This window comes from Ceratotherium simum, chromosome 14 (genome assembly GCF_057802395.1).
Source record: "Ceratotherium simum simum isolate JZ-2026a chromosome 14, ASM5780239v1, whole genome shotgun sequence".
Taxonomy (NCBI): domain Eukaryota; kingdom Metazoa; phylum Chordata; class Mammalia; order Perissodactyla; family Rhinocerotidae; genus Ceratotherium; species Ceratotherium simum.
In genome coordinates this window covers 13,882,583-13,907,213 of record NC_141913.1, presented here as the reverse complement: position 1 = coordinate 13,907,213, position 24,631 = coordinate 13,882,583, and the positions used below count along the sequence as shown (strand labels likewise).

At 37.7% G+C, this 24,631-nt stretch overlaps 1 protein-coding gene across 9 annotated transcripts in view; it reads left to right on the top strand.

Annotated features, from left to right (window-relative positions):
* The window catches only part of DLGAP1 (DLG associated protein 1), an 853,945-nt gene that overhangs the window by 535,327 nt on the left and 293,987 nt on the right, over positions 1 to 24,631 (top strand). The window contains exon 1 of one of the 9 annotated variants that reach the window (XM_087439068.1): positions 43 to 288. The exons of 7 other annotated variants lie outside the window; for them this stretch is intronic. In XM_087439068.1, the coding sequence (XP_087295194.1) occupies positions 208 to 288 (81 nt within the window). In that variant the 5' untranslated portion in view covers positions 43 to 207. Of the gene's footprint in view, positions 1 to 42; positions 289 to 24,631 lie in introns of those variants that run through there. One more of the 9 variants, XM_087439070.1, reaches the window with a different exon arrangement.

The following is a 24,631-nucleotide window of genomic DNA, read 5'->3' as shown; positions in this document are numbered from 1 at the left end:
GAAGAGCAAGATTTTAGATTTCCAACTGTTAACCTAAAAAAAAAAAATCCCTTCAAATCATGTATTTTGCGTTCATCCAGCAGCAGAAACAGGAAAAGGGAAACAAAACGCTCTCCGGTAGAAGTAGAGAGAAACACAGAGAGAGAGAGAGCAAGACAGAGACCGAGAAAGAAAGCCCTCTCAGAGATGAAATTTTAGGAGAACAAAATGATCGACCTTTTTAAGGCTGAGTGGGTTTCTTCAGTTTGTGTGCAAGTTTCAAGAAATGGCAGGACTGACCAGGTTTGGGTACAACTCTTTTATTACTTTGTATTTGGTGATGGTGTGTTGTTGGTTTGGGTGGTTTTTTGGGGAGGAGGGAGGATAGTTTTTATTTTATTTCTTCTCTAAATAATGGCTAGTAAGACTGGAAGAGCTAATAAACTAATGTGTGTACAGATGGTAAGAAAACAGGTTGAGACATCAGATACCTGCAAATCTGTGTCTCCAGATTTGTCTCTCTTCGTAAAATCTTTAATTGACACAGATGATCCAAGGTGCTGGGTGCTATTAGAGGACATTGTGTGGTTAATGATTGAAATGTGATCAGTCATTTTCCATTACAAGAATCCTGAATGCTTACTATTCCTTTGCAAAATTAAAATTTCTGGATGGTTGGGGTTTTTTGTCTGTTGGTTAAGTAAGACTCCACAAAAGATCACTGAAGAATCATTCATAACAAGCATGAACCCGGGATTTTTTTTAATGCAGGTACAACTATTTTTCAAAATTTTGTTTTAGATTATTTCAGTCTTTGCCCAGTGGGGATTTTCTTTCCTTGGCTAAGGTTTTCCTTACTGCTGTTTTTAAACAATTTAAATTATATTAAATCAGTTAAAACTACTTTATGTGAAATGTATGACAGTGTTGAGCAATTCTGCTAGTGACTTGGGTTACTGCGATGTTTCCTTGCTGCCCTTTTTTTTTTTTTATTCCATCAACCACATTGATGGTTTTCTTTATTTTTAATTTAAATTGCCTTAATAATCCAGCAAGGAATGTCCAGATTTTTTAATGTGTTTCCTATCTGGCTTGCACAATCGTCTCCCTATTTTTCATTGATCTTAGTGGAGATGTTCATCTTCATTGATAGAAAACTGAGTTTACTCCTGCCTGATGTTAGCTTTGAATGTAGAATTGGTGATCAGCAGCTAAATCTTGGTAATTCTCTCACTAATTCTTTATAATTTTCACTATTGCCTATATCTCATTAATGGAGGGAGGGGAGACAATTGGCAAAACACCGTGAGAAAGCAGGGGTCCAGAAAGAGTCAGTGGTAGGACGGGAAGATCAAAAAGAAATAGGAAATCCTTGAAATCTGTTAAAGAAACTTTATTATTCTTGATCTGCAATTTCATTCTTCTAAAGACAGTTTCAGCAACACCAAAAGTGCTTGGTTAGCCACAATCAAAGGTTTCATAACAAATGCTTTCTGACCCCACAGAGTCCAGTTTCCTAATGGAAGGCTACTAACAGCATTTTAGCACAGAGTAAAAGAGAAAAACTAGCCTTGGGTCTCTTAGTGGCCAGTGGACTTTATTTCCTCTTTCTTATTCTCCTTAGAGGACAGTTTGCTTGGGTGCAAATTAAAGACAGGAATTCAAGGTAATTATTGACCACTTTGTAGACAAAGATTCATCCATAATCTCCAGTCCATTTGAAATCATGGCTTTACACGACTTGACACAAACAGTGATTTGTGAATGGTAGGACACATTGGTCTTTTGTTTGAGATTTTATATGAGCCACTAAAAAATATATGCAGCATTGTCAAGCTGACTTTGGTTTGATGACTAGATTAGGTTTTCCATCATTTTGGTTTTAGGTTCAAAGGCAACACCCTCTCTTAGTGGATTATTGTGAATTTAGAGTTCAGTAGAAGAAATTTTTACTTAATTAAGCTTCGTATCATTTTTCTCATTTTGGAAAAACCTGTATTGCTAGGGTCCCTGCCCACAGAGTTCATTGATATAGAGTTGAATCATGGAGACATTCCATTTTTAGAGGTCTAAACAGTCGACATCTGAAACTTTGTGTGGGTTGAACTATAGTACCCCTTAACAGTCATATTTTTTTTCTGTCATTTGCTAGGAAAGCTTGGTATAGAAAAACAATTGGCCTTTTCAGGTAAAACTAGGCTATTTTTAATAAGATCCATGAAGAGTTATATGACCTCACTATGATTTGCATTACTCATCTGAAATTTTAAACCCATAACTTTTCCCATGGGATAAAAATAACATGCATGTGTAACGTCGCATCTAGGGCTCATTTATCTGCTTCTCAAGACCATCTTGCCTCATCCTCCACCAGCAGGCTCTGTCTCTCGTAACTGCCGTTTGGAATACATTTGGCACAGGGAAAGTTTTTTTCCTTATTTTTGTAAATGCATATTTAAGTGTTTTCGTAAATTCTTAGACTGAAAGCAAAGTTAGGGGTGCTTTAATTTTTTTCAGTGAATGATTTTTTCTCCTTCAGCCCAGTCCTCTCCGTTTGTAGCTAAAAGGTAAAGATATAGAGAAGAAAATAATTACTGTTATACATGAAGGAGGGAATATAGTGTAAGGAGAAGCATTTTATCTATTCCTTCTGTTACTTTTGACTAATATTTCATTTCTATTTTTTAAATCTTTTATTTCTTGGAGACTACTCAGATAACCAAGGAAAGACCTCTTCTGATTCTCTGGTCTTTTAAGTATAAGAATATATAGGACTATCTTTAAAAACTGGGATTTTCTTTTTTCATTTGCTAAAGTTTAGCAATGTGCTGCCTTGCTTCCACTTCTAAGATAAAGAGACTTCTAATTACATTTGCAAAATGAGTTTTCTAGATAGGTAGATCTTTTCTTTCGCGTACATTAGGTCACTATTCTCTTTTTATTGGAGTTTCTACTCATTGTCCTCACAGAATTAGGAAACTTCCTACAAAATTCAGGCTTGTGATATGACAGAACTGTATATGAAGCAGAATGATGTGGAGTCTAGGGTCACTGTATGCCATGTGCATGCGTACAGGTCCATATATACAGGTTAGAGTTACTATATATTGTGTGCATGTATACAGGTCTATACACACAGGTTATGGTCACCGTATGCTGTGTGCATGTGTACATGTCCATATACACAGGTTAGGATCACCATATGCTATGTGCACGTGTACAGGTCCATATACACAGGTTAGGGTTACTGTGTGCTGTGTGCATGTGTACAGGTCCATCTACACAGATTAGGGTTACTGTGTGCTGTGTGCATGTGTACAGGTCCATGTATACAGGTTAGGGTTATTGTGTGGTATGTGCATGTGTACAGGTCCGTGAATACATGTTAGGGTTACCGTATGCTGTGTGCATGTGTACAGGTTCATATATACATTTTAGGGTTACTGTGTGCTGTATGCATGTGAACAGGTCCATGTATACAGGTTGGGTTACTGTGTGGTGTGTGCATGTGTACAGGTCCATCTACACAAGTTAGGGTTGCTGTGTGCTGTGGCCATGTGTACAGGTCCATATACACAGGTTAGGGGTACTGTATGCTATGTGCATGTGTACACATCCATGTAGACAGGTTAGGGTCACTGTATGCTGTGTGCATGTGTACAGGTCCATATGTACATGTTACATCTATGTAGGCATTTCTGCACCCATACTTCTAAAATATGTGTTTATGCATATGCTTTCTTTGATCTCTGATTCATGACATAAGATCCATTTGAAACATACCATTTCACAAAGTCCATGTAAGAAGAATGACTATAAAGTGGAACACGGATTTTTCATAAATCCCACTAGAAAACCCATTACTTTGCTTTTACAGTGATTATATTGAACTTCCATCTCAAACCGCTAGTGTAAACCAGTTAGGGGTGTCCTGTTTCCCTGGTGTGAGTATAAATCCCTTTCATACAAAGAGACATCCAACAACAGTGAAAGGAAATGACTTGTGCTCCCCTTATTTTTTTTTAACCACCGTTTAATATAAACCTCCAGGCTTGTCTAACTCCTCTCTGATTTTACTGTCCAGGTCTCTAAAACTGTAAGGTGTATAATTAAAGAACCAGGCAGGTTTTTTTTTTTTTTTTTCAAAAAAAAATGACAGTTTTGTATTTTCGTTACCAGGGGCAATGGGGGTGGGGGGTGGGCACAAGGGGTGAAGGGAGACATATATATGGTGATGGACAAACAAAAATGTACAACCCAAAATTTCACAATGTTAAAAACTATTAAAACATAAATAAAATTTTTTAAAAATGACAGTTTTAGGGTTCTAGAACCTCCTCACTGGAAGGCCATCTGCTCTACCTTCTCATTCACAAACTTCTCTCTGCAAGGTTGACATAGCTTCTTCCTACCTACCTATTTCTCCTCTGATAATAACTTTATGCAAGAATTATTTGAGATATTTTAGTCCAGCACACTCTTTCTAAAAATGAGAAAAATAAACACTAGGGAGCTACCTTGACTGATATAAGATCAGTCATCTTGTAGTAGCAGGCTGAGACTAGCAGCTCACTGCCTGGCGACAGCCCTGCTCTTTTTCCCGTTATGTCTCACACATCTGTGAAAACCTTTAAGGCTCTGTTCAAAGACTAGCTTATTCATCCTTTTAAGGCAATGGGGTCAAGGCACAAGGAGGCAAACGGAGAAAAGAACTGATCTGAAAGTTAGATTCGAAACATGTTTGTGGCTTAAAAGGTTCACAAGAGATGAAGACAGTTGTGAACTAAATAATTACCTGCAATTTGTAATTCTGTGGTTACAAATGGCAGGGTAGTATTTTTCACTTCTAAAAAAAAGAAATGGGTATGTTTCTCCTGTTATCCCTGTCAGTCCCTCCTGCATCCCAATGGTTTCGTTATGAGTGAACCACATTCCAGAGGAGGACCAATGGAGCAGAACTGCTCCGTGTTTGGGTCTGTGATCTGTAGGCGCTCCACTCAGAGCCCCGAGACTGGATTCTGAAGACGACGTACTTCCCTCTGGCATCTTCCACTCTCTTGGCAGCCAGCTCCCCTCACCTCTCACCTCACTTTCCTAGAACAAAAATTGTTAACATAGCTGTAACCATATTTTCCAAAGCCAAAAAGAAAATTTTATGTATATATATATAGAAAATTTTCTATATATATATATATATGTGACCTGTAGGAGAGAATATATTGAGACAATGGGACCAAACATATTAAATCAGGGCAACTCTAGAAAATCTGAAAGGAATAGTGCATAGGAGATGCCAAGGGCTACAGGCTGATCTCTTGGTTATTGATTTTGAAATTAAAAAGTAAGTAAATGGAAAGAAGATCTAACTCTAAAGTTGGAAATGCTGAATAAAGCGTTATATGGTGGCATCCATATGGGTAAAAAATAGCGTAATATGACCATATTCGTCTGCGTGTATACAATCATATATGTGTGTGGCCACTTACTCTATCATCGAATATTTAGGGCAATGGTTCCTTAAATTTGTGTGCACAAGAATCACCTTGAGAGTGTGTATAAATGAGAATTTCTGGCATCAATCCAAGAGAGTCTAATTCTGTAGATCTGGGGTGATTCGGATACAGAGATCAATTCAAGAACCACACTCTAACCCAATTTTTTTAGGGAACTATCAGACTAAATTTATCATTTTATCTACTGAAGGGGGCAGTAGAGTCTAAAAGATGAAAACAGGCTTCAGGCTATCCATTGGCTTTAACATTTCCACTGACTTTCGACATGACTTTGGGCTCCCTCTCCTTAGTGCTTCCATTCCTATGTCTGTAAAATGGGCATAACGACGTGACTCTTGTGTTTGTTCAAGTCTCAGAAAAAACGTTTAATTTCAAATTTGGGAAATAAATGAAAAATACCGTGTGAAATGTTTGACTTTACAAATCCTCAGATGTTAACCTGCTTCGCCACTTCCTCGTGTCTTTTATGTACCATACTACTTTTTCTTTTACCTTTTGCTTGATCTAATTTTGATTAAACCATGGTTAGGATGAACATATCTGATTCGGTGGTAAAGGAAAGCCCTCTCCCAATGTTAGATGACAATAGGTCTTCACCACAGTGTAGGTTTAAGGCTTCTTCATCCCCTGTGCCAACTAAACACATAAAGCTTTGGTCTGCAGGTGAAAAGATCACGAAGTGTCAATCTTTTGATAGCTCAGCATCCATGGGTCAGGTTTTCCCAGGGCTCAGTATTTATCGAGGGAACACAGTTCTTCTGGCCTCCTCAAGCTGTAGTTTGTTCAGGTAAAACCTTTTGTTTTCATACCATAAGTCTGTCAAGACCCTGCTGCCTTATTCCAGGCAGCTTTGGTAAGTCAACAGGACAAATTTAACTAACAGCAACAGCTCTGGGGCTTGTCTGCAAGGGACCTCTTCATCACCTTTTTTGGCTTATCCAGGTTCTCTGAGGAGTGTTTCCACCATGGCAACTTTGATAGGTGGGAGTTCTTGCACCACTGCTAGCAGAAGACAATGGGCCCTGTCCATCACTCTTCTTTGCTCGTGCCCAAAGTCTCTGATTAATCTGCTCCCTTCCCTGAAGCCAGCTACATCATTCTTATAAGGCTGTAGAAATTCGAACAAAGCAAATGAACATTGAAGCCAGTTCTCTCGCAGAACCTCTTTTCTCCACAGAGCCATGGGAAGCTCACACTTCCTGTCAGCTATCTCTTTTTGGTAATCTAAAGACAACCTACCTCACATGCTTCCCCATTGCCACCAAAACAATGAAAACAAAACCTATCAGAATTCATGGGAAGAATGGACTACATTTAACAAAATTATGACCCTTAATTATAGTTGAGAAACTAGTTTTGCCATTTTTAGTTGTAAAAGTGGAAAGAAATGATGATAAAGATCCTCCTGTGACCACAGTAGAATACCTATTAGGTCACCCAGGGCCTGCAGTCTACACTTAGAAGACTGCCTGCTGACCCAAGTTCTGCTACAGGCATCAGTTGGACTGGTGGCTCCTCCAGCAGTAAATAGATATGGAGAGAGACTCTCCTATAGGACTTTTCCCTTTAAAGTCCCTTTACTTGTAATCCTCAGAGAATTCATGTATTTTTTTCCTTCTCTCCTTAACTAGTAGAAGTTTAGCTGGCTTCTCGGTAACTCAGGGGGTGTCAGTGAAAGTAACTGTCATTTGTTTGCAAATGAAACTTGAGCTTTCTGAAAATGACTCCCATGTAAAATCTTTCCCCCATAACACTCCTCCAGCCTTGTCGTTGATTTTAGATAGTTTCCTGTTCTCCCACCTCTTGGAAGTATTCCATGGCACGCTGAGCAGACACTTTTAGTCAAAAATGCCTATAAATAGCTGATTTTCCTGCTTGCTGCCTTCTCTCTGAGGCTTTCACAAAGGAAGTGAAACAAATCCACCAGAAACAAGAACTCTCGGTGAGGGGTGTGTGCTGAGGCTTATGAAAAATCAGATCCAGAGGCCAAAAATTGTCGTGTAGGTCTCTTTGCCATATTTAACTTATGCAATCACTGCACAGAAAAAGAAACATTTTATTTCATGCCAGATGATCTCATGAACTGAACAGTCAATCAAAAATGTCTCGTATGAGCTTTCAGGCTTCTTTAAAAATATGTATTTTGACTTTCATGTTGCTTTTTTAAAAAAAATCCCAAAGCCAATTGTTATTTATTAGATTCCATTGGTAAATCGAGATAACCGATTTCTGTAGCTATTCTATGATAGGAAATTTGAAACTACTTCCTTGTTTTTTCTCCAAACTGCCCTTGCTTACAGAGAGCTTTTACTCTGGCCTGCCTTCTCTTGTTTTCCTATGCCCCACCTGTCGTCAACAGCACCAAATCTCCCAGAATGGTATTATGGAATTCCCTAGAAGACTGTACACATGCTAGGCAAGACCTTAATATCATCCTCTGCTGATCTTACTAACATCAACCTTAGAAATCACATATGTGACGTTAACTACACTCCCTCCTGCTTCCATCTCTCCATGCCCTGCATCATTGAGCAAAAGAGCATTGGGCTTAGCAGGACTCTCCCCTTTTCCTTTCTTCCTCTTCTCTCTTCTTTCCCTTACTTTTTAGGCAGCTATTTCATTATGTAATGTGGAATGGGAGAGTATCTCAAAACCATGTTTACAGATGAGGAAACTGAGCCCCCGATATTAACTGGCGTTTCCATGGCTCCTCAGTTGTAGAGAGTGGTGGAGAAGCAGAGACACCAGGGCGTCTTCCCCAGTCCCTCTTACTCCATGTGTTGGTGGTCCTCAATCATGTAGTACGAGGCATTCATTCATCTTGGTGTTCTGTAAACTCAAGAAATTCTGCTGCCAGCCCCACTCCCTGCTTTTTCCACTCTATTCACTGGGTCTAATTCGGTGTGGCTTAGTCTATTACTAAAGCTTCTAGAGAATGCATCTCATTATGCCTTTCTTTATGAACTCCCAGTGAACATGCACAGTCAGTATAAGCAGATATCTGAAAGAACTTAAAAGGTCACTCAGCCCAGTGCATGTTACACTTTCTAACCGTGGAATTCCTTGTTTGTAAAGCAAAATATATAAAACAATTTAAAACAGAGCTACTCACATTAAAGCAAGAATAGGAGGATTTAAATCCAAATCCCCCCCCGCCCTGTCCCCCACTCCACTGCCCTGCATCCAAGTTTCTCTGAAGGGGGACTCCTAAAGCACAATCTGGAAACTGTTGCCCATTCTCTCCCCATTAAGCAGATCTAAGCTAAGAAAGAATTGAATGATCCAGCGAGGAAAAGTCTATATCCACTCTTGATAAACCTACTCTTGATAAATCAGATAAATCAGGAAACCCTGATAAAGGCCAAAAAATGTTAGGGAACTATCCCATGCTTGCTAAGTTTAATGAGAAGCTCTCCCAGGCTGCAGTCCTGGTGCCCTGTCCTTCATGAAAATGACAGCCGATCATGGGGTGCCAAGAGTTCCTGATTGACTCTCACTATAAAATCACTTCTTGGCTTTCACAGACAAATTCTTACATCACCTTCATGCCTTCTTACTCAGCCGTGATCCAGAGAGAGGGACTGATTTTTCTAAGAACACACAGACCTCTTGATTCCCAGTCTAGCACTCTTTCCACAGCACCACACTGAACATCTTCTCATCTCCATCACATGCTGGATGCACTGTCATGTGATAATGAATGATGGCAATAAGAAGATGAAGGAGGAGAAGGAGAAGAAAAAGGAGAAAAAGAAGAAGGACTATATTTTATTATTGAGAAAGGTTTATGGGTCTATGTTTAACATATATCATCCTTATTTCCGGAAGTTACTGGGGTAGCTGTTCATACCCTTATTTTATAGAAAATGGGAGATAATTTATTTGCTCAAGGTTATACTGCTAGCAAGTGACAAAACGTAGACTTAAACCCTATCAGTCTGATTCCAAAATCTGTTCATTTTCCACCATATCATGCTGCCTCTGCTTTGTAAATATTCCCTTTGATCTTTTCCTGAGGGATTGTTTCTTGATGAGAAATTATTTTAATAACCATTTTTAAAAATGATTAACTACGGTTACAAAACAGATTCCACCTCTATGATTAAGTATAAACCTAAATCTATTTTGGAAAGTGGCCACGTTAGAAAGCAAGTAATATATGAGATTAATTTGCAAAGTCAGATGTATAAAATGTTAAATTGTAGTAGAACAATATTATTTCATGTAACTGGAAAATTATATCTCAACCTATGAAAGAACCATCGCTCTAGGCTATTTTTGCTTATTTGTTTGTTTCAGTGAGAAACAATACTCTTGACCCCTTGAGACTGCCAACCTGATTGTAGTTATAACATTGTTAATAACACTGTAAGGTTATGTCCAAATAAATGCTGTTGGCCCATTTAATATCCTTTACTTGGATTAATTTGGAGACGTTTGCTTCTATAAGAAGTAATTTCACTAAAATGATGAAGAGGTAAACTAGGAATCCCCAAACCCAATTCCTCTATGTCAGTGCGACTTTATTTTTTGCCCTTTTGGGATACCAGATAGCTATCTTTCAGGCATATTGTGAGCCAGAATTCTGCTGGGTGCATGAGCTCCATATATCCCAGATTGTCAACTAAATATTTGGGAAGTTTACCTATTTTACTATTTGTTAAGTTACTACTCCAAGTCTGAAGGAAAAGATATGTTTCCCTAAAGGTCTACCTTTAGAATGCTTCTTAATTACCTATAAAAGTATAACTGAATTAAGTGAGTCATATGGTATCCAGTGCAGAGCACTCGTGTATGTTATCTTAGAGGTAGCTGCATATATCCAATAAATAGTGCTTTTAGAGAATGTTAGTAGAGTTTAAAATAAATTCTTATAATAGGTAACAATACAGAATGGTCAGATTTTTGAAATCCATCAGGATAAAAGGTGCCATACTCAGTTATGTACTTGGAAGTCAATGTAGTCTTCATTATCCTTCTTCTCAGCTCATTTTGGATTTTTCCTCATGTACATGTATCTCACTGCAGATAATTCAATGTTCCAGCAAGCCCTTATTTAATGCCCTCTCCTTTTTGTTTAAGCCCAGATGAAGTTAATTTAAAGTGATGAATACAGTCTTAATATGTTCCACAGCCTCCACTTTCTCTTGGTTCAATATTTTATGAAATATCTCTATGCATAAGAATGAAGTGTTAATTATTCACTTAACAAGGACTTGTAAGTAACTAAGAAATGAAAGAATTCACTAAAATTAAACCATGCCAATTTAATCTCATTTAATTATAGTAATGGATGAATAGAATGTAGCATTGTATTTCTTAGCTTCAACCAGCGATAAATCCATCCAACTATCGTAATATGTAGTCCCTTTGCATCACCTAGACCATGAGCGTATAATGAAAAATTTTGTTAAATGGTTTAATAGAACTGCCATGCTCAACCAGCCTTTAATTCAGCCAAGATTTATTCAGCACCTGTTTGACCCAGACGGAACTCCAGGAGAGGTGACTAGATAAAAGTGGGAAAGGGAAAGACCAGTTTAGAGAAAGGAACAGAACAGATGGGGTAGCCCACCACCCAGCTGGTGAGAATAAGCAAGTGAAGGACAGGATTTAGTCTCTAGTTGACAAGATGATATGGAATATTTTTTTCTAAAATACTCAAATTTCTCAAAGATGAAGGATATGGTCTAGCCCGGAGGTCCAGACTGGAGGCCAGGCCCAAGCAATTTAACTCTCTCAATTTAACGCAGCACTTCTAAGGACAACCAATGGTGTGAGGATGAGAAAGAGCGAGGACAGACTTTCCAGAGGGGCATGAGAGGTATCAGACTCCTGAGCCCAGTGTAACCAAGCTGCTGGCCCCGGAGGCAGAGAAGCTGACCGGATCCTAGAGCAGAAGTCTGGGCAGACAGCAGAGCACTGTTGGTGAGGGAAAGCGTCCTCACACTCCTGCAGCATTGTGTGCTCAGCCCAGCAGCAGGCAGCAGGCTGGGATCACTTGGATTCTGTGGATGGCAGTGTAACACTGTGCACCCAGAGAATTGAGGTGCAGCTGGGCCCACCTTTGGAGACCTGAAAGTTCACAGGCACAAGAAGAGCGGAGAGGGCAAGTCATGAGATAACTCCAGGGAATAATGAGTGGGTTTATTATTACACCAAAACCTAACTGTACCACCAGATCATAAACTTGATGCAACGATTAGATTAGGAAAATTTTTCGGAACAAAGGCATCAGATCTCAAGTAAGGTGAAAAGCTTCTTGTTATTAAAAATGTGTAACAGGAGGCTGAGTGAACATGTCAGGGATAGAGCAAAGGAAATTTCCCTATTGGTGAAAGGAGGGCAGATGGCCCCTAGGGTTCCTTCTAAATCAAATAATCTAATTCTGTGCTGTCCAGTAGGTAGCCACTAGCCACATGTAGTTATTTAAATTTATATTAATTAAAAAATAAAAATTAAAATCCAATTTCTCAGTCCCAGTAGCCACATTTCTAGTGCTCAGTAGTCACGTGTGGCTGGTATTTACCGTGTTGGACAACACAGATATAAAATATTCCCATTGTTGTAGAAAGTTCTTTTGGACAGCATTGCTCTAGTTGTTTTTTGTCTATTTTAATATATTGACTTCTACTAGATTTGGGCTTTGCCATGACAGGGTAACCTCCTGTTGTGAGGTCCCAGTGCTTGGAGGTGTCCAAGCTGGCCAGTACTTTTCTGTGTGTCCACACGGGCACAGGAAGGCACAGTGAGAGTGAGGGCTGCCCTGTGTGAATGCCTGTTCCTCCACTTACGCCCTATGTGGCATTAAATAAATCACTTCGCCACTCAACTAGTTTCCTCGTTTGTGAAAAGACTTACCTTGTGGAGTTATTTTGAGGAGTAAATCCTATAAAGTACCTAGTTTTCAATAAGTGAGGCCAACTTTTCACTAGAAACACGAGGACTAGCCTGGGATTTTGCCCAGATTCTCACCCACCATTTGTCAGTCACTCGTTCTGCGTGGGGCATGGTGCTGGGCACATCACAGGCATTGTGTCCCTTGATCTTCCCATCCACCCTGGCACTGTCCCCTCCAGGACCTATTCTGCTCCTACTCTGCATTTTGTACCTGACTCACCATTAGCCAACCAGGAAGTACCTGACATAATACTTCCATTCACACTCTCTGGGTTTTGGGCTGAAGCTGTCTCTCAGACAACGATCCTCATCTGTGATTCTCTTCCTCATTTATGAAAGATGTCTGCACAACTTGTCTCCTACTCACGCTTATTTGTAAATTACAATGTGTTGGCACCTGTAGGAGCTGCATCTGGGTGCAAATGTATTCAGAAATTGGCAGTGCATACTAATATCTGCTACAGCCAGTCACACAGCTGGTGCCAATCAGACTGGCGCCCCTCCCCCCTAAAAGGTATGATTTACATCTTACCTGAGCATTCCTGCCTACCTCACTTTCTTCTGCCTTTGACCAAAGGGCAAGAGCTTTCTAGGGAAGCCCTTGGAGTATTCACTGTGGGTTATCCAGGGTAGTGTTTACTTTAACCCTGTTTACTGAGATGAGTGAGTCTCACACCTTCCCATTGCACACTAAAAACTTGATGTACTGATTTATAGGTGTCAATGTGAGACTTAAGAACACCATTCTGAATTATAAATATAATCACCTATTTAGATAATAGTCAGTAGTCTCATGGAATAATAACCAGGATGTACTTTCTAAAGTAATCTTCTGTTTTAAGGGAACTGGTATTACCAAAAACATGCTGTCTGGCCTCATTTGTTTACTTACCAAACTTCAAAAGCTGTATTTTCTCGTGATGCTCTCTGAAACCAAGTGTTCTCTGGCCATTTTTGAGGCCTGGGAAGAGAGAGATTGCCTCAGCCCAGCAAGCCAGAGAAATGCCATAGGTGGCAGGCCAGTTGGAAAAACTTAATTTCCAGAGAAGGCCTTTCTAGAAAAGCTTATTAACGGAGGACTCCCTAATGCAGAGCCTAGAGGAAGAGGGTTTCTAGGCTCAGAGCATCACGGGGAGGTTGCTCATAGGGCTGAAGCAGCCTAGAAGTAGAATTGACGAGCTTGCACATTTGACTGTCTTCTGAAGTAATCCTGCCTTGAGAAGACCCTTTGGTAGAGTAGGGGGCAAGGTGGGGGTTTGAGAACTCAAATGCAGAAAGACAGGGTGTACCCATCAACCTAATTCAAATGTTCTTAGCCTGGGCCTGTGTACATTTAGGGTGTGCAAGAATGGACTCCAGGGGATCAGTGAACTTGTGAACTTACATGAAAAATTGGAGAGAAGGGGTGTTTGTGTTCATTCTACTTAGAAGAAAAGTCCTTAGCTTTTATCATGTCCCCAAAAGAGAGAAAGAGCCACTAGCAAGTTTAAATTATGATATCTTTAAAATTAGGTAGCTTTTTCCTTAAAAACTTAAAATTGATGACTTTCTTTTTTCCTTATAACATTTAATTAGAAAAGCCTTTTTGGTTATAACCTTAGAATAATTTGAAGAATTTTTTTTAAAGAGTAATTATTGTGGGTGAATATTACCTAAAATGGGTAGATCCTCTGCTAGAACTTAGAGATTCTGCTATAAAGTAAAGCTTGTAATAGGATTTACTATAAAGGAGCTTTTCTTGAGTAATCAATTCAATACAAGTAACAAAAAAAGATTTGCTACATACAAGAGTTGAAGCTAACAGGAGAGAGGAATTCAAAGATTTGTAAAATAGTGCCTACTCTCAAAGAGTTTATAGTCTAGTGGGACACTAGATGGATAAATAAAATACAGAGTAAGAAGCAGCATAAAGATACCTGAATGAAGAATATTGGGGTTCACAAGAAGAATTCCAGCCTGGGGTCTAGGAAAGGAAGGATAGAGGAGACGAGATGTTTCTCCATTTGAAATGCTATATCTCTGAAACTTTGGTTTCATTTCTATGGAAGCCTATTGTGTGAGGTTTGTCTTAGCATTTTCCCATTGTTTATTAATCTCTCAGTAATTCAGCCCTCTATCCCCCATGCCTAACTTAGTGTCTAGCAAACACCATTTATGGGTGGATGGATGGATGGGTGGATGAGTGGGTGGGTGAGTGGGTCACAGGCAGGAGAGAGGGACGGCACAAGGGAGAGGGAGGAAAGGAGAGAAGAAGAAATAGAGTGCAAAACATCATAGCAGTTATTTCAGCAGCCAGCTTAGTTCAGAGTCTTGTGGGAGAGCAGTCAGAGAGGAGGTTAGAAAGGTGAACATTTTCATGGGTCAGAAGTCCAGGCTCAGCCTGGCTCAGCTAAGTGTTGTGCTCAAGGCCTCCCAAGACAAATAAAGGTGACCTGGGCTCTTATCTTTAGCCTCTGGAGAAGACTCTGCTTCCAAATGCATTCAGGTGGATGGCAGAATTCAGTTCCTTGTAGCTGTACAACTGAGGTCCCTTCATCTGCAAGCCAAGAAATGGCACATCGAATCTTTATCATGCTTTGAATCTCTAACTTATTCTGTCACATCTCTCTGACTTCTTCTTCTGCCCTCAGCCAGGAGACAGCTCCGCTTTTTTAAAAAAATTTTATTTTATTGTGGTAAAAATATACATAACATAAAGCTCTTCTTTTAAGGGATCATGTGATTACATAGGGTCCACCCAGATTAGTCCTTTTAAGATCACTGATTAGTAACCTTACTGACATCTGCAAAGTCCCTTTTGCCATGAAACATAACATATTCATATGGCATGACACCAGGGGGTAGAGATCATGGAAGCCAACTTTCTATCTACCATAGTAGTTATCAAGAGAATCAGTATAAATAGTAAATTGGTGAGGAGAGTACCTTCATTGACAGCTGTGCAATTGGAAAGCCGTGAAGTTAGTTCTAGGAAGAGCAAGTACAGCTTTGGAGCCAGACAGCTGTGTTCAAACCCTGTGTCTTACTGCTTATGCAACTTTGAGTGAGTTATTTAACCTCTCTCTGCCTTGATCTCCTCCTCTGAAATATGGAGATAATAACAATACCTATCACAGAGGCGTTTTGAGAGGTTTTGAGTAAAAGGTATAGAACAATGCTTGCAAAAGGGACATTATATAATGCCTCAATAAATGCTATTATTTTTAGTAAGCCTGAAAACATGCTGGTAGCAATGTGAACTGAAACAAGAGAAGAGATTTAAGAGGCATTGCAGAAGTTACTTTTAGAGATCACAATTTCATTTAGTCAGGCTTTTGATGAAATGAAATCCTACAGCATCTGTATTAGTTTCCTATGGCTGCTGTAATAAGTTACCACAAACCTAGTGGCTTAAAATAACACAAATTTATTATCTTACGGTTCTGGAGGTCAGAAGTCTGAAATGGGTCTCACTAAGCTTAAATAGTAATATCAACAGGGCTGTGTTCCTTCTGGAGGTTCTAGGGGAGAATCTATTTTCTTGCCTTTTTCAGCTTCTAGAGGCAGCCTGTATTTCTTGACTTCTGGCTACTTCTCTCATCTTCAAAGTCAATTGCATCAGTCTTATCTCTGCTTCTGTGGTCACGTCTCCTTCTCTGACTCTCCTGCCTGTCTCTCACTTACAAAGACCCTTGCAATTACATTGGGCCCACTCAGATAATCAAGGATAATCTCCCCATCTCAAGATCATTAACTTAATCACATCTGCAAAGTCTCTTTTGCCGTGTAAGGTAACATATTCACACGTTCCATAGATTAAGACATGGGCATCTTCGGGGAGCCATTATTCTGCCTACTACAGACTCTATCACCTAACATATGATATATTTTTTAAACCTAACCATTTTTTAAACTTTGTATGAAAAGTGTGTGAAATCATCCATCCAGCACATATCAGCTAAGTGAGATCACTGTATATATGCACTGGATATTTCTTTTCTGTGGAGATGGAATGAAAAGCCGTCAGTTTCTGTGTTTGTTAGATTCTTTTAAACTATTAGACTATTTAAACTATGTTAGTCTATTTTAAACCATTTTAGACTATTTTAAACTATTGAGTCTAGATTTCTGTTTGTCTATGAATTACATATTTGCTGCTTTTTTATTTAAAATGTTTATTATTCACCTAACTTTGCAGTAAAACACCAATTCTTTATATCACTTGAAATATCCTTCCAATATTTATAAATGTAAATACATACATTTTACACATTTGCAATTAATGTGTTATATATATTTTTGCCTTTTGTTGTACATAATATAATTTTTAATTCAAACACTTGTGAGCACTAACTATATGTCAGGCATGCTGCTAAAGACTGGGAGTACAAGGTTGAAAAGATACGACTTCTGTCCTCAAGGAGCTCTCATTATAGTGGAAAGGGAGAGGGATACTGGTGGTAAGGATTTTTAAAAAGAGAAAACATGTTTAAAATACACAGAATTGCTTAGACTTGGAGATTGAATGACTGAGGTGTCAGGAAAGAGAAGAGTAGAAATGACGACCAGTTTGTGGCTTGAAAAATTGGGTGCATGTCAGTACCTCCAAGTGAGATAGATAATATGGGGGAAAAATAAGTTTGGGTGGAGAAGATGATTTAGTTCTAAACATCTTGAATCTGATGTGCCTGTAGAACATCTGGCTGAAGATGTCTCATAGGCAAGCATTCATTTATTCAAATACTATTTGGGAGATTATTACAATGATCCAGACAAGAGATGATTGTGGTTCAGACTAAGGTAGAAGCAATAAAGATGGAGGGAAGTAAAGATATCTTTCTACCATATGTAAAGATGTCATGTTGGTCAAAAACCCTCAGATGAGGAACACAGAAAGGGAAGGCAGGAGAATTTCTGATTCTGGGCTTCAGGAAGATGTCAGGACTGGAGAAAGCTTAGTTGAGAGTTTTCTCATAGAAGGTAGAAAAAAGTTTGAGAGTGAATGTGCTCACAGTGGGGCCTGTGTAGGTTAAAAGATGAGGCAGCACAAGCCAGTTTCCTGGGCTACACAGACGTTAAAGCACAGACAGGAAGCAAAGGAGAGCAATAATAAAGAGTCAGAAAGATAGAAAGGAAATCAGAACAGCATGGAAGCAAAGGGAGAAGAGGATTTCAAGAGATAGGGAAAGTTCAATAAGGTCAACTACCAAAGAGAGTGGTCAGGTTAGACAAGGAGTGAAAAATCTACCAATGAATCTGGCAATTAGGAAATAACGTTGAATTTGCCAGTAGTTTCCCTAAAGTGATAGAGTAAAAATAATTTTGTATACATTGTATGCGTACATATGCTTCTCATTTTAATAAATGCTTATTATTTTTAATGTCATTCATTTTAATGAAAATATGCACAGCTATTAAAGTATGCTAATACACCATGGTTGGAATATTCATTTCTTAATTATCTGACATTTAAATTTTTTTTACAACTTTTAACCATTGTGAATAATGCCATAAATGTCTTTTTCAATAAAATGTGGAAACCTTTTTTCTGGTTAGTATTCCCAAATATTATGTACTATTCTTCAATTCAAAAAAAGAAGGGCAAGTAAATCTTGGTATCTTAAAATAACTTAAATATTCTAATTTTGAATAATTATTCTGCAGAGACTTTTTTTGCTCTTTCTGTTCTTTTCAGATGGAGACAATCACAAATGTCTGGATTGTTGACTAACCTGGAGGGCACAGTTCTAAAGCAAGCATTTCCTTAGCATACTACATCCTGGAGCCCTCTATTGATGTAGCATCATAGTGTATAATAATCTGTACACGAATCCATTTCCTTTCTCTACGTTACAATTTAACACCCTTAGTAATAGATTTCTTCACTTTCAAATGACTAATTTCCCACCAATTAGCTATTTTTGTTGACCTCACTTCGCTAGAGATCCTCCATCTAAGTTTTATTTTAGCAATCACAATTCTCTCATCTAATTAACAAAAAAACTGGGCCATTGCCTCAGTGGCCTGCATTCAACCTTATTTTGACTGGCGATTTTCTAATAATACCTCACTCTCCTTTCCACCCCTGTACTTATAATAGCAGTTTCTGTTCCACTGAGTTCATTCTCTTTCCCCCGTTCTTTTTGCCCCCATTCTGGTTTTTTTCACATTTCTTTTCCTTGTACTTAGTAAGCTGTTCAGATCTTTTAGTGTTACAAATGCCTCAGGAAGCATCTGATTATTTATTCAGTAGAAATTCCTGGAAGTATATTAGCTGGGCCAGTGGGTATACAAAATGTTAAGGATTTTTGCACATATTACCAAATGACCTCTAGAAAGGTTGTCTGAATTTTCACCCAGTACCAGTTTCCATTCTTGACACTATTTTTAGAAGATTCTTCTCTATTGTGAATACAAATCCACCTCCCTTTAACATGGATGTAGAGCTATGTGAAATAAATCTAATTACTCTTCCAGCTGGCAATCCTTCCACTGTGTAACAAAAATTATTATCTGACCCTAAGTCTCCATCGTTCCGTCTTCAAAAGACCTAGCTGCTTCGGTAATTCTCTAAGAACAGGCCTCGAAGCGCTTTCAGCATCCCAACTGACAAACTGCATCTAGTTCGAGGAAAATCAACATCCCTCTTAACTTACGTATAATTGTGTGAACAATATTTCAGTTGAATTTGGACTTCACAGCGTCCATCGAAAATCTTTGAATATGAACACTCCACTTCTATCTGTGTACTAACTTGTCCAGCAGCTGTGCCAACCTGTCTCACACTCAAAATTTTTGAGCCATTTTTTCATGTGAAATCATGTTGACATGTTTTTCCCACCCTGTGCTGTGCACTTGGATGGTTTAACATAATGTAGACTATTATATTTCTCTTTATTAAATGTCATCTTACAGATATGAACATGTCTTTCTGGCCGAGGGCCACCCCTTACTCTTGTATAGGTCGCGCACTATCTGACTCTAAAGAACACCACTTATATTAGTGGTTATCTTAGTGTTATTTATTTATTACTACAATTTTCCGGCAAATGGCAGTAGAATCTTGAGGAAGGGACAGCTTGTCTCTAATTCAACCACGTGACAGTGCCATTTGCACTACCAGAAAGAATGTTTTCGCTGTCTAAATTGGAGAATACTAAATCTGAAATCTAATATTTTAAATAGTTTCCCAAGATGTGTTATATTGTAAATCTCATAATAATGTCTAATATGTCATCATCGAAATTGATGATTTAAAAAATGTTCAGAATAGGGCCAAAAAAGAAAGGCTTATGCATGCCACTAGAGACCGTTCTATAGTTTGTCATGAAATTATTTACATACCATTTAGGGAAAGTCATTCAACCAGTATGAATCTCCTATCCAGTCCACATTTCTTTATTTTGTTTTAAAGTGTATCATTTTATTACACGTATTATTGGGGCGGTTCATATAGTTAATACATTTACTGGGGAAATTTTGTAAAATACTTAGGAAAATAAGAAGATAGAAATTACCCACAGATAATGACTGTGAACATTTTTCAAAGAACAGTTGTTGCTGTTCTTTGAAAAGACTGATAATAATGATAAACCTCTGAATAAACTCACCAAAGGGAAAAAAAGAAAGCGTAATATAAACGCTATTAGGAATGAAAAAAAGAACATGGATAAATGTACAGTAGACATTAAATCTACAAATAGAATAGAAATAGACTTCCTATCAATACAGTGAAAACTTAAGTGCATAATTTCTTAGAAAAATAAATTCTTCAGAACTCAATAAAAACAGAAACTTTGAATATATCCATAACAATTTAAGAAATTTACACATTAGTTCAAAATTTACTCAGAAAAAAAGAAGACCAGAGCCAGTTTTATGAAATTGGCAAGGAAAAGGTAGTCTCTGTCATACAAACGTTCTTCTAGAGATCTGAACAAAAGAAAAGTTGCCCAATTTATTTTAGGATTTAGTGTAGTCTTAGACAAGGGCAGTCTGAGAAAGGAAAATTTTAATGCAATTTCTTTCATGAACCTGATGCAAAAATCTTAATAAATATTTCAATAAAATTAAATAATTATAAATAATATGAAATAACATCAGATGGGATTTATTTAGTAGTGAAAGAAAGGCTTAACATTACGAAAGATATTCGCATAATTCATAGCATTAGATTAAAGGAGAAAACATGTATGACTATCTCAATATATGCATAAAAGGCATTTCATAAAATTCAACAGCCATTAATGATTTAACCAAAAATATTATACCAAATTAGGAATAAAAAAATTTTTAATATCTATATATATAGATATTAAATATCTATAAATATATATAATTCTATAAATATATATAAAAATCTATAAATATATATAAATATATATAATATATATAATAAAAAATATAATAATAAAATATCTATAAATATCTATAAATATAAATATCTAATATCTATATAATATAGATATTAGATATATATCTAATATCTATATATGTATCTATATATATATATAGCTGATGGAAACTTCATGTAATGTTGGATCACAAAGGTATTCCTTTTAAATTCATGAAGAAGACAATAAACTTCTAAAATGGATTGAACTCGGTTTGGGACCTGGTATAATTGATGTATTACATTGCATTAGGTTCAGGTGTACAACATAATGATTTGATATTTGTCTACATTGTGAAATGATCACCACAATAGGTCTAGTTAACATCTGTCACCATACATAGTTTAACAAAAATTTTTTTCTTATGATGAGAATTTTTAAGATCTGCTCTCTTAGCAACTTTCAAATATGCAATATAGTATTATTAACTATGGTCACCATGCTGTACATTACATCCCCAGGACTTATTTATTTTATAACTAGAAGTTTGTATCTTTTGACCCCCTTCACCCATTTTACCTATCTCTACCCCCATCTCTGGCAACCACCAATCTTTTCTCTGTATCTATGAGCTCAGTTGGTTTTTTTTTCCTTTTTTTTAGATTCCATATATAAGTGAGATCATACAGTATTTGTCTTTCTCTGTCTGACTTATTTTGCTTAGCATAATGCCCTCAAGATCCACCCATCTCATTAATGATAAGATTTCCTTCTTTTTCATGGCTGAATAATATTCCACTGTATAAATATATATATATATATATATATATATATATATATATATATACACACACACACCACATTTTCTTTATCCATTCATCCATCGATGGACACTTAGGTTGTTTCCATATCTTGGCGACTGTAAATAATGCAATGAACATGTAGATGTTGGCATGGTTCTTTGCTGATATTTTTCTGTTGAAGTGATGTCTGTCTATAGCTTTTCCTCTAGTATTTTCCACTTAGAAAGGCTCATTTAAGCAATATTACCCAAATTCTGGCAGGTTCAAAGCTGTCTTTTTACTTGAGTTTTTATACTTGAAGGAGCGCTTGACTAGATAGAAAATCCTTGGCTCCTGCTTTCTTGTCTTGATATCTTATGGATATTGCTCCACTATTCCCTGAGGATAAATATTTCTGTGGGTAAGTCCAAAGCCTCACTTTCTCTCCCTTAAACTCATTTTGTCTCTTTGCCTGACTGCTTACAGAATTTTTTCCAAAAATTTTTCTAAGATATGTCTTCATGTTGACCATTCTGGATGACTTTTCATGGACATAATGTGTACCTTTTCAATAAGTAGATTTAAGGTGTTTTTTATTTTGAAAAGTTTTCTTGAATTATCTTTTAAGATAATTATTCTATTCCATTGCTTTGACTTTCTTCTTTGTGATTATAGCTATGCATATGTTGGATAATTTCCTTGACTCTCTCATCTTTTTTATCTCTGCACCATTTCTTTTTCTTTTTTTTTCATTTTTATCTTTCAAGTCTCTTTATTTACCTTCCTTTCCTTCAATTCTGCCAGTTCCTATTTCACATCCTCCAGCTGTCTACCAGCAACCTTTTGTTGTCTTCTCACTTCTTCCCTGAGTTCTTATAAATCTGCTCTGTGATCTTCCTTTATAGCTTTAATTGCTTCATTAATTATTGTTTTGGTAATATGCTTTTAATCTTCTTTGTGGCAGCATATTTTTCCAGCGCATTTTCATTGTTTACAAGAAATTTGTGGCTGCTCTTTTTCATATTCCTTGTAGTACCTACACGTGTATTCCTTTTATGTTACTCCTCTTCGAATGAGTTGCATTTTCCTAGAGAATCAGAAGAAGGTTCCTGTGGAGAGAATAGGGGGCAGTAGTTTTCTAAGCATTCATGAATCAAGGGCTTCCTTTGCTGTTGCTACAGTTATAAACTGTTTCTTTATAATATGAGGCATCTGTGTAGTCACACATCCTCTGACTCTCAAACCTAGTTCTTTTCTCCTTCAGTTACTTCCTGCATGACCTCACAGGCTGCCTGTCACGTGGGTACCCAAATGATACAGTCATTTTTAGAAAGAATTTTTCTGGCCTTTAATGAAATTTGCCCATTTACCCTCCACCACCTACATTCATCCCAGCCTCTTCCACAGTGCTTTCCTCTTAGATTGAAGTCCTCAACCGTTGACGGGGAGTGTGTATTTGACAGAGCTTTCTGAGCTCTGCTAATCAAGGGCCCCTTCATGCCTCCCATTTACCTACCACGTTATTATGACTTACCCCCTTCACTTTCCGCCTGACTCTGACTTTGGAGTTTGTGGATTTTCTGCTGGTTCTGCTAAAATTTGTGGGTATTCTCTTCATTTTGTTGTATTGTTGTTTTTGTTGTTTGGAAAGGATTCCAGGAGGAAAAGTGAGAAAATTCAGTTCCTGTGAAAACCAGTCCTGTTAACATTAAGACATATTTTCCTCCTGTTTTCTTTCTATAAAGATGACTTTACATAAGGAAGCTCAGGGTATGTGTTTACCTATCAACCAAGTTAATCTTCAAAAATAAAAATAAAGCAGAGTCGGCTTAGCATACTACTTCTTCATAAACCCAGGCTGCTTTTCTTAGTGCTCAGAGACCTTCCATCGAACAACATATTCTAGGATGATGCTGCTTTGTATAGGCCCATCATGCTATTTTGTTTTGGATGATCCAAAAGACTTGTCCATCTTTGTCTTTTGCTACCACATTTCCTTTAACAATCTTTAAGATCACCCACCTTGAATCTGGTGTCCTACCGAAAGCTCTTTGAGTACACAAAGACATAATTTGCCTGGGCACAAAAACTGAAGCTTAATGTTTTTAGGTATGCCCTCTTTTTAAAAAGGGAAATGTCTTCATTGGGAAAATTAAATGATTCATCTAATAAATCTTATGATATTTTAAATCAACATCCTGCATGCTAATTTTCTAAGCAAAATGTATGTGTTTGACTAACAGTGGATCTTCATACAGTAGTGACATCACAGCCATGTTGACCAGGGAAAGATATAGAATGGTCAGACTATATAAACAAGAAGACTAGTCCTGACACCCACCATAGAACACGTGCTTTAAATATATTTTCCTAGTAGCAATTATGCTTTCATTACTCTCTTACCACAGCCTGCCAATTTAAGAGCTCTTTCATTTATTCATTCAAAAAATATTTATTAAGTGCCTACTATGCCAGGCCCTGTGTAGGTTCAAAGGATACAATGAGATCAGCAAGAGAAGTTATTCCTACTCTCATGCTCCTTATTGTCAGTGGGGACATAAACATTATTCAAATCAACCACACAAATAAATTTAAATTTACTACCATGGTCAGGGCTACTGTTGAGTTATGGTGGGAGCTCTTCCCTGTCTGCAATCAAGGCTGTCCTTTTCTTCATTGGGAAGAATTATGGCTGAATTCAGCTTCCCACAGGAGTAGGGCCCCTATGAATTCTACAAGATAGGCAACTAGTATTTCTTAGCACTCCCCTAAACATCTGGCACCTAAGATCAGAATTCTGGATCTCTGAGCCCAGAGGGTTTATTCTCTGCCTTCTCTCCATGCAATGCATCTCTCATACTTGCCCTGGAAGAGTGACCAATGGGGAAGCAGGGTCTCTCCATAGTGAGTTTAACTAAGTGACTCAACCCAAGCAAATCTCTTCAAAGATGCCAAGTGTGTAGTGACCCATGCACTTCCTGAAGCTTCTGCTCATAAGTACAAGTTTATCCCAAATGACCACTTTGCCCAATACCTACAAAGGAGATTATGATACTGTAATAGCATATTGACTTAACAAGGTCAGAGATGCATGACCTAGGAAGTAATGGTTGAGCTTAAGTCTGAAGGAAGAGCTAGAGTAAAT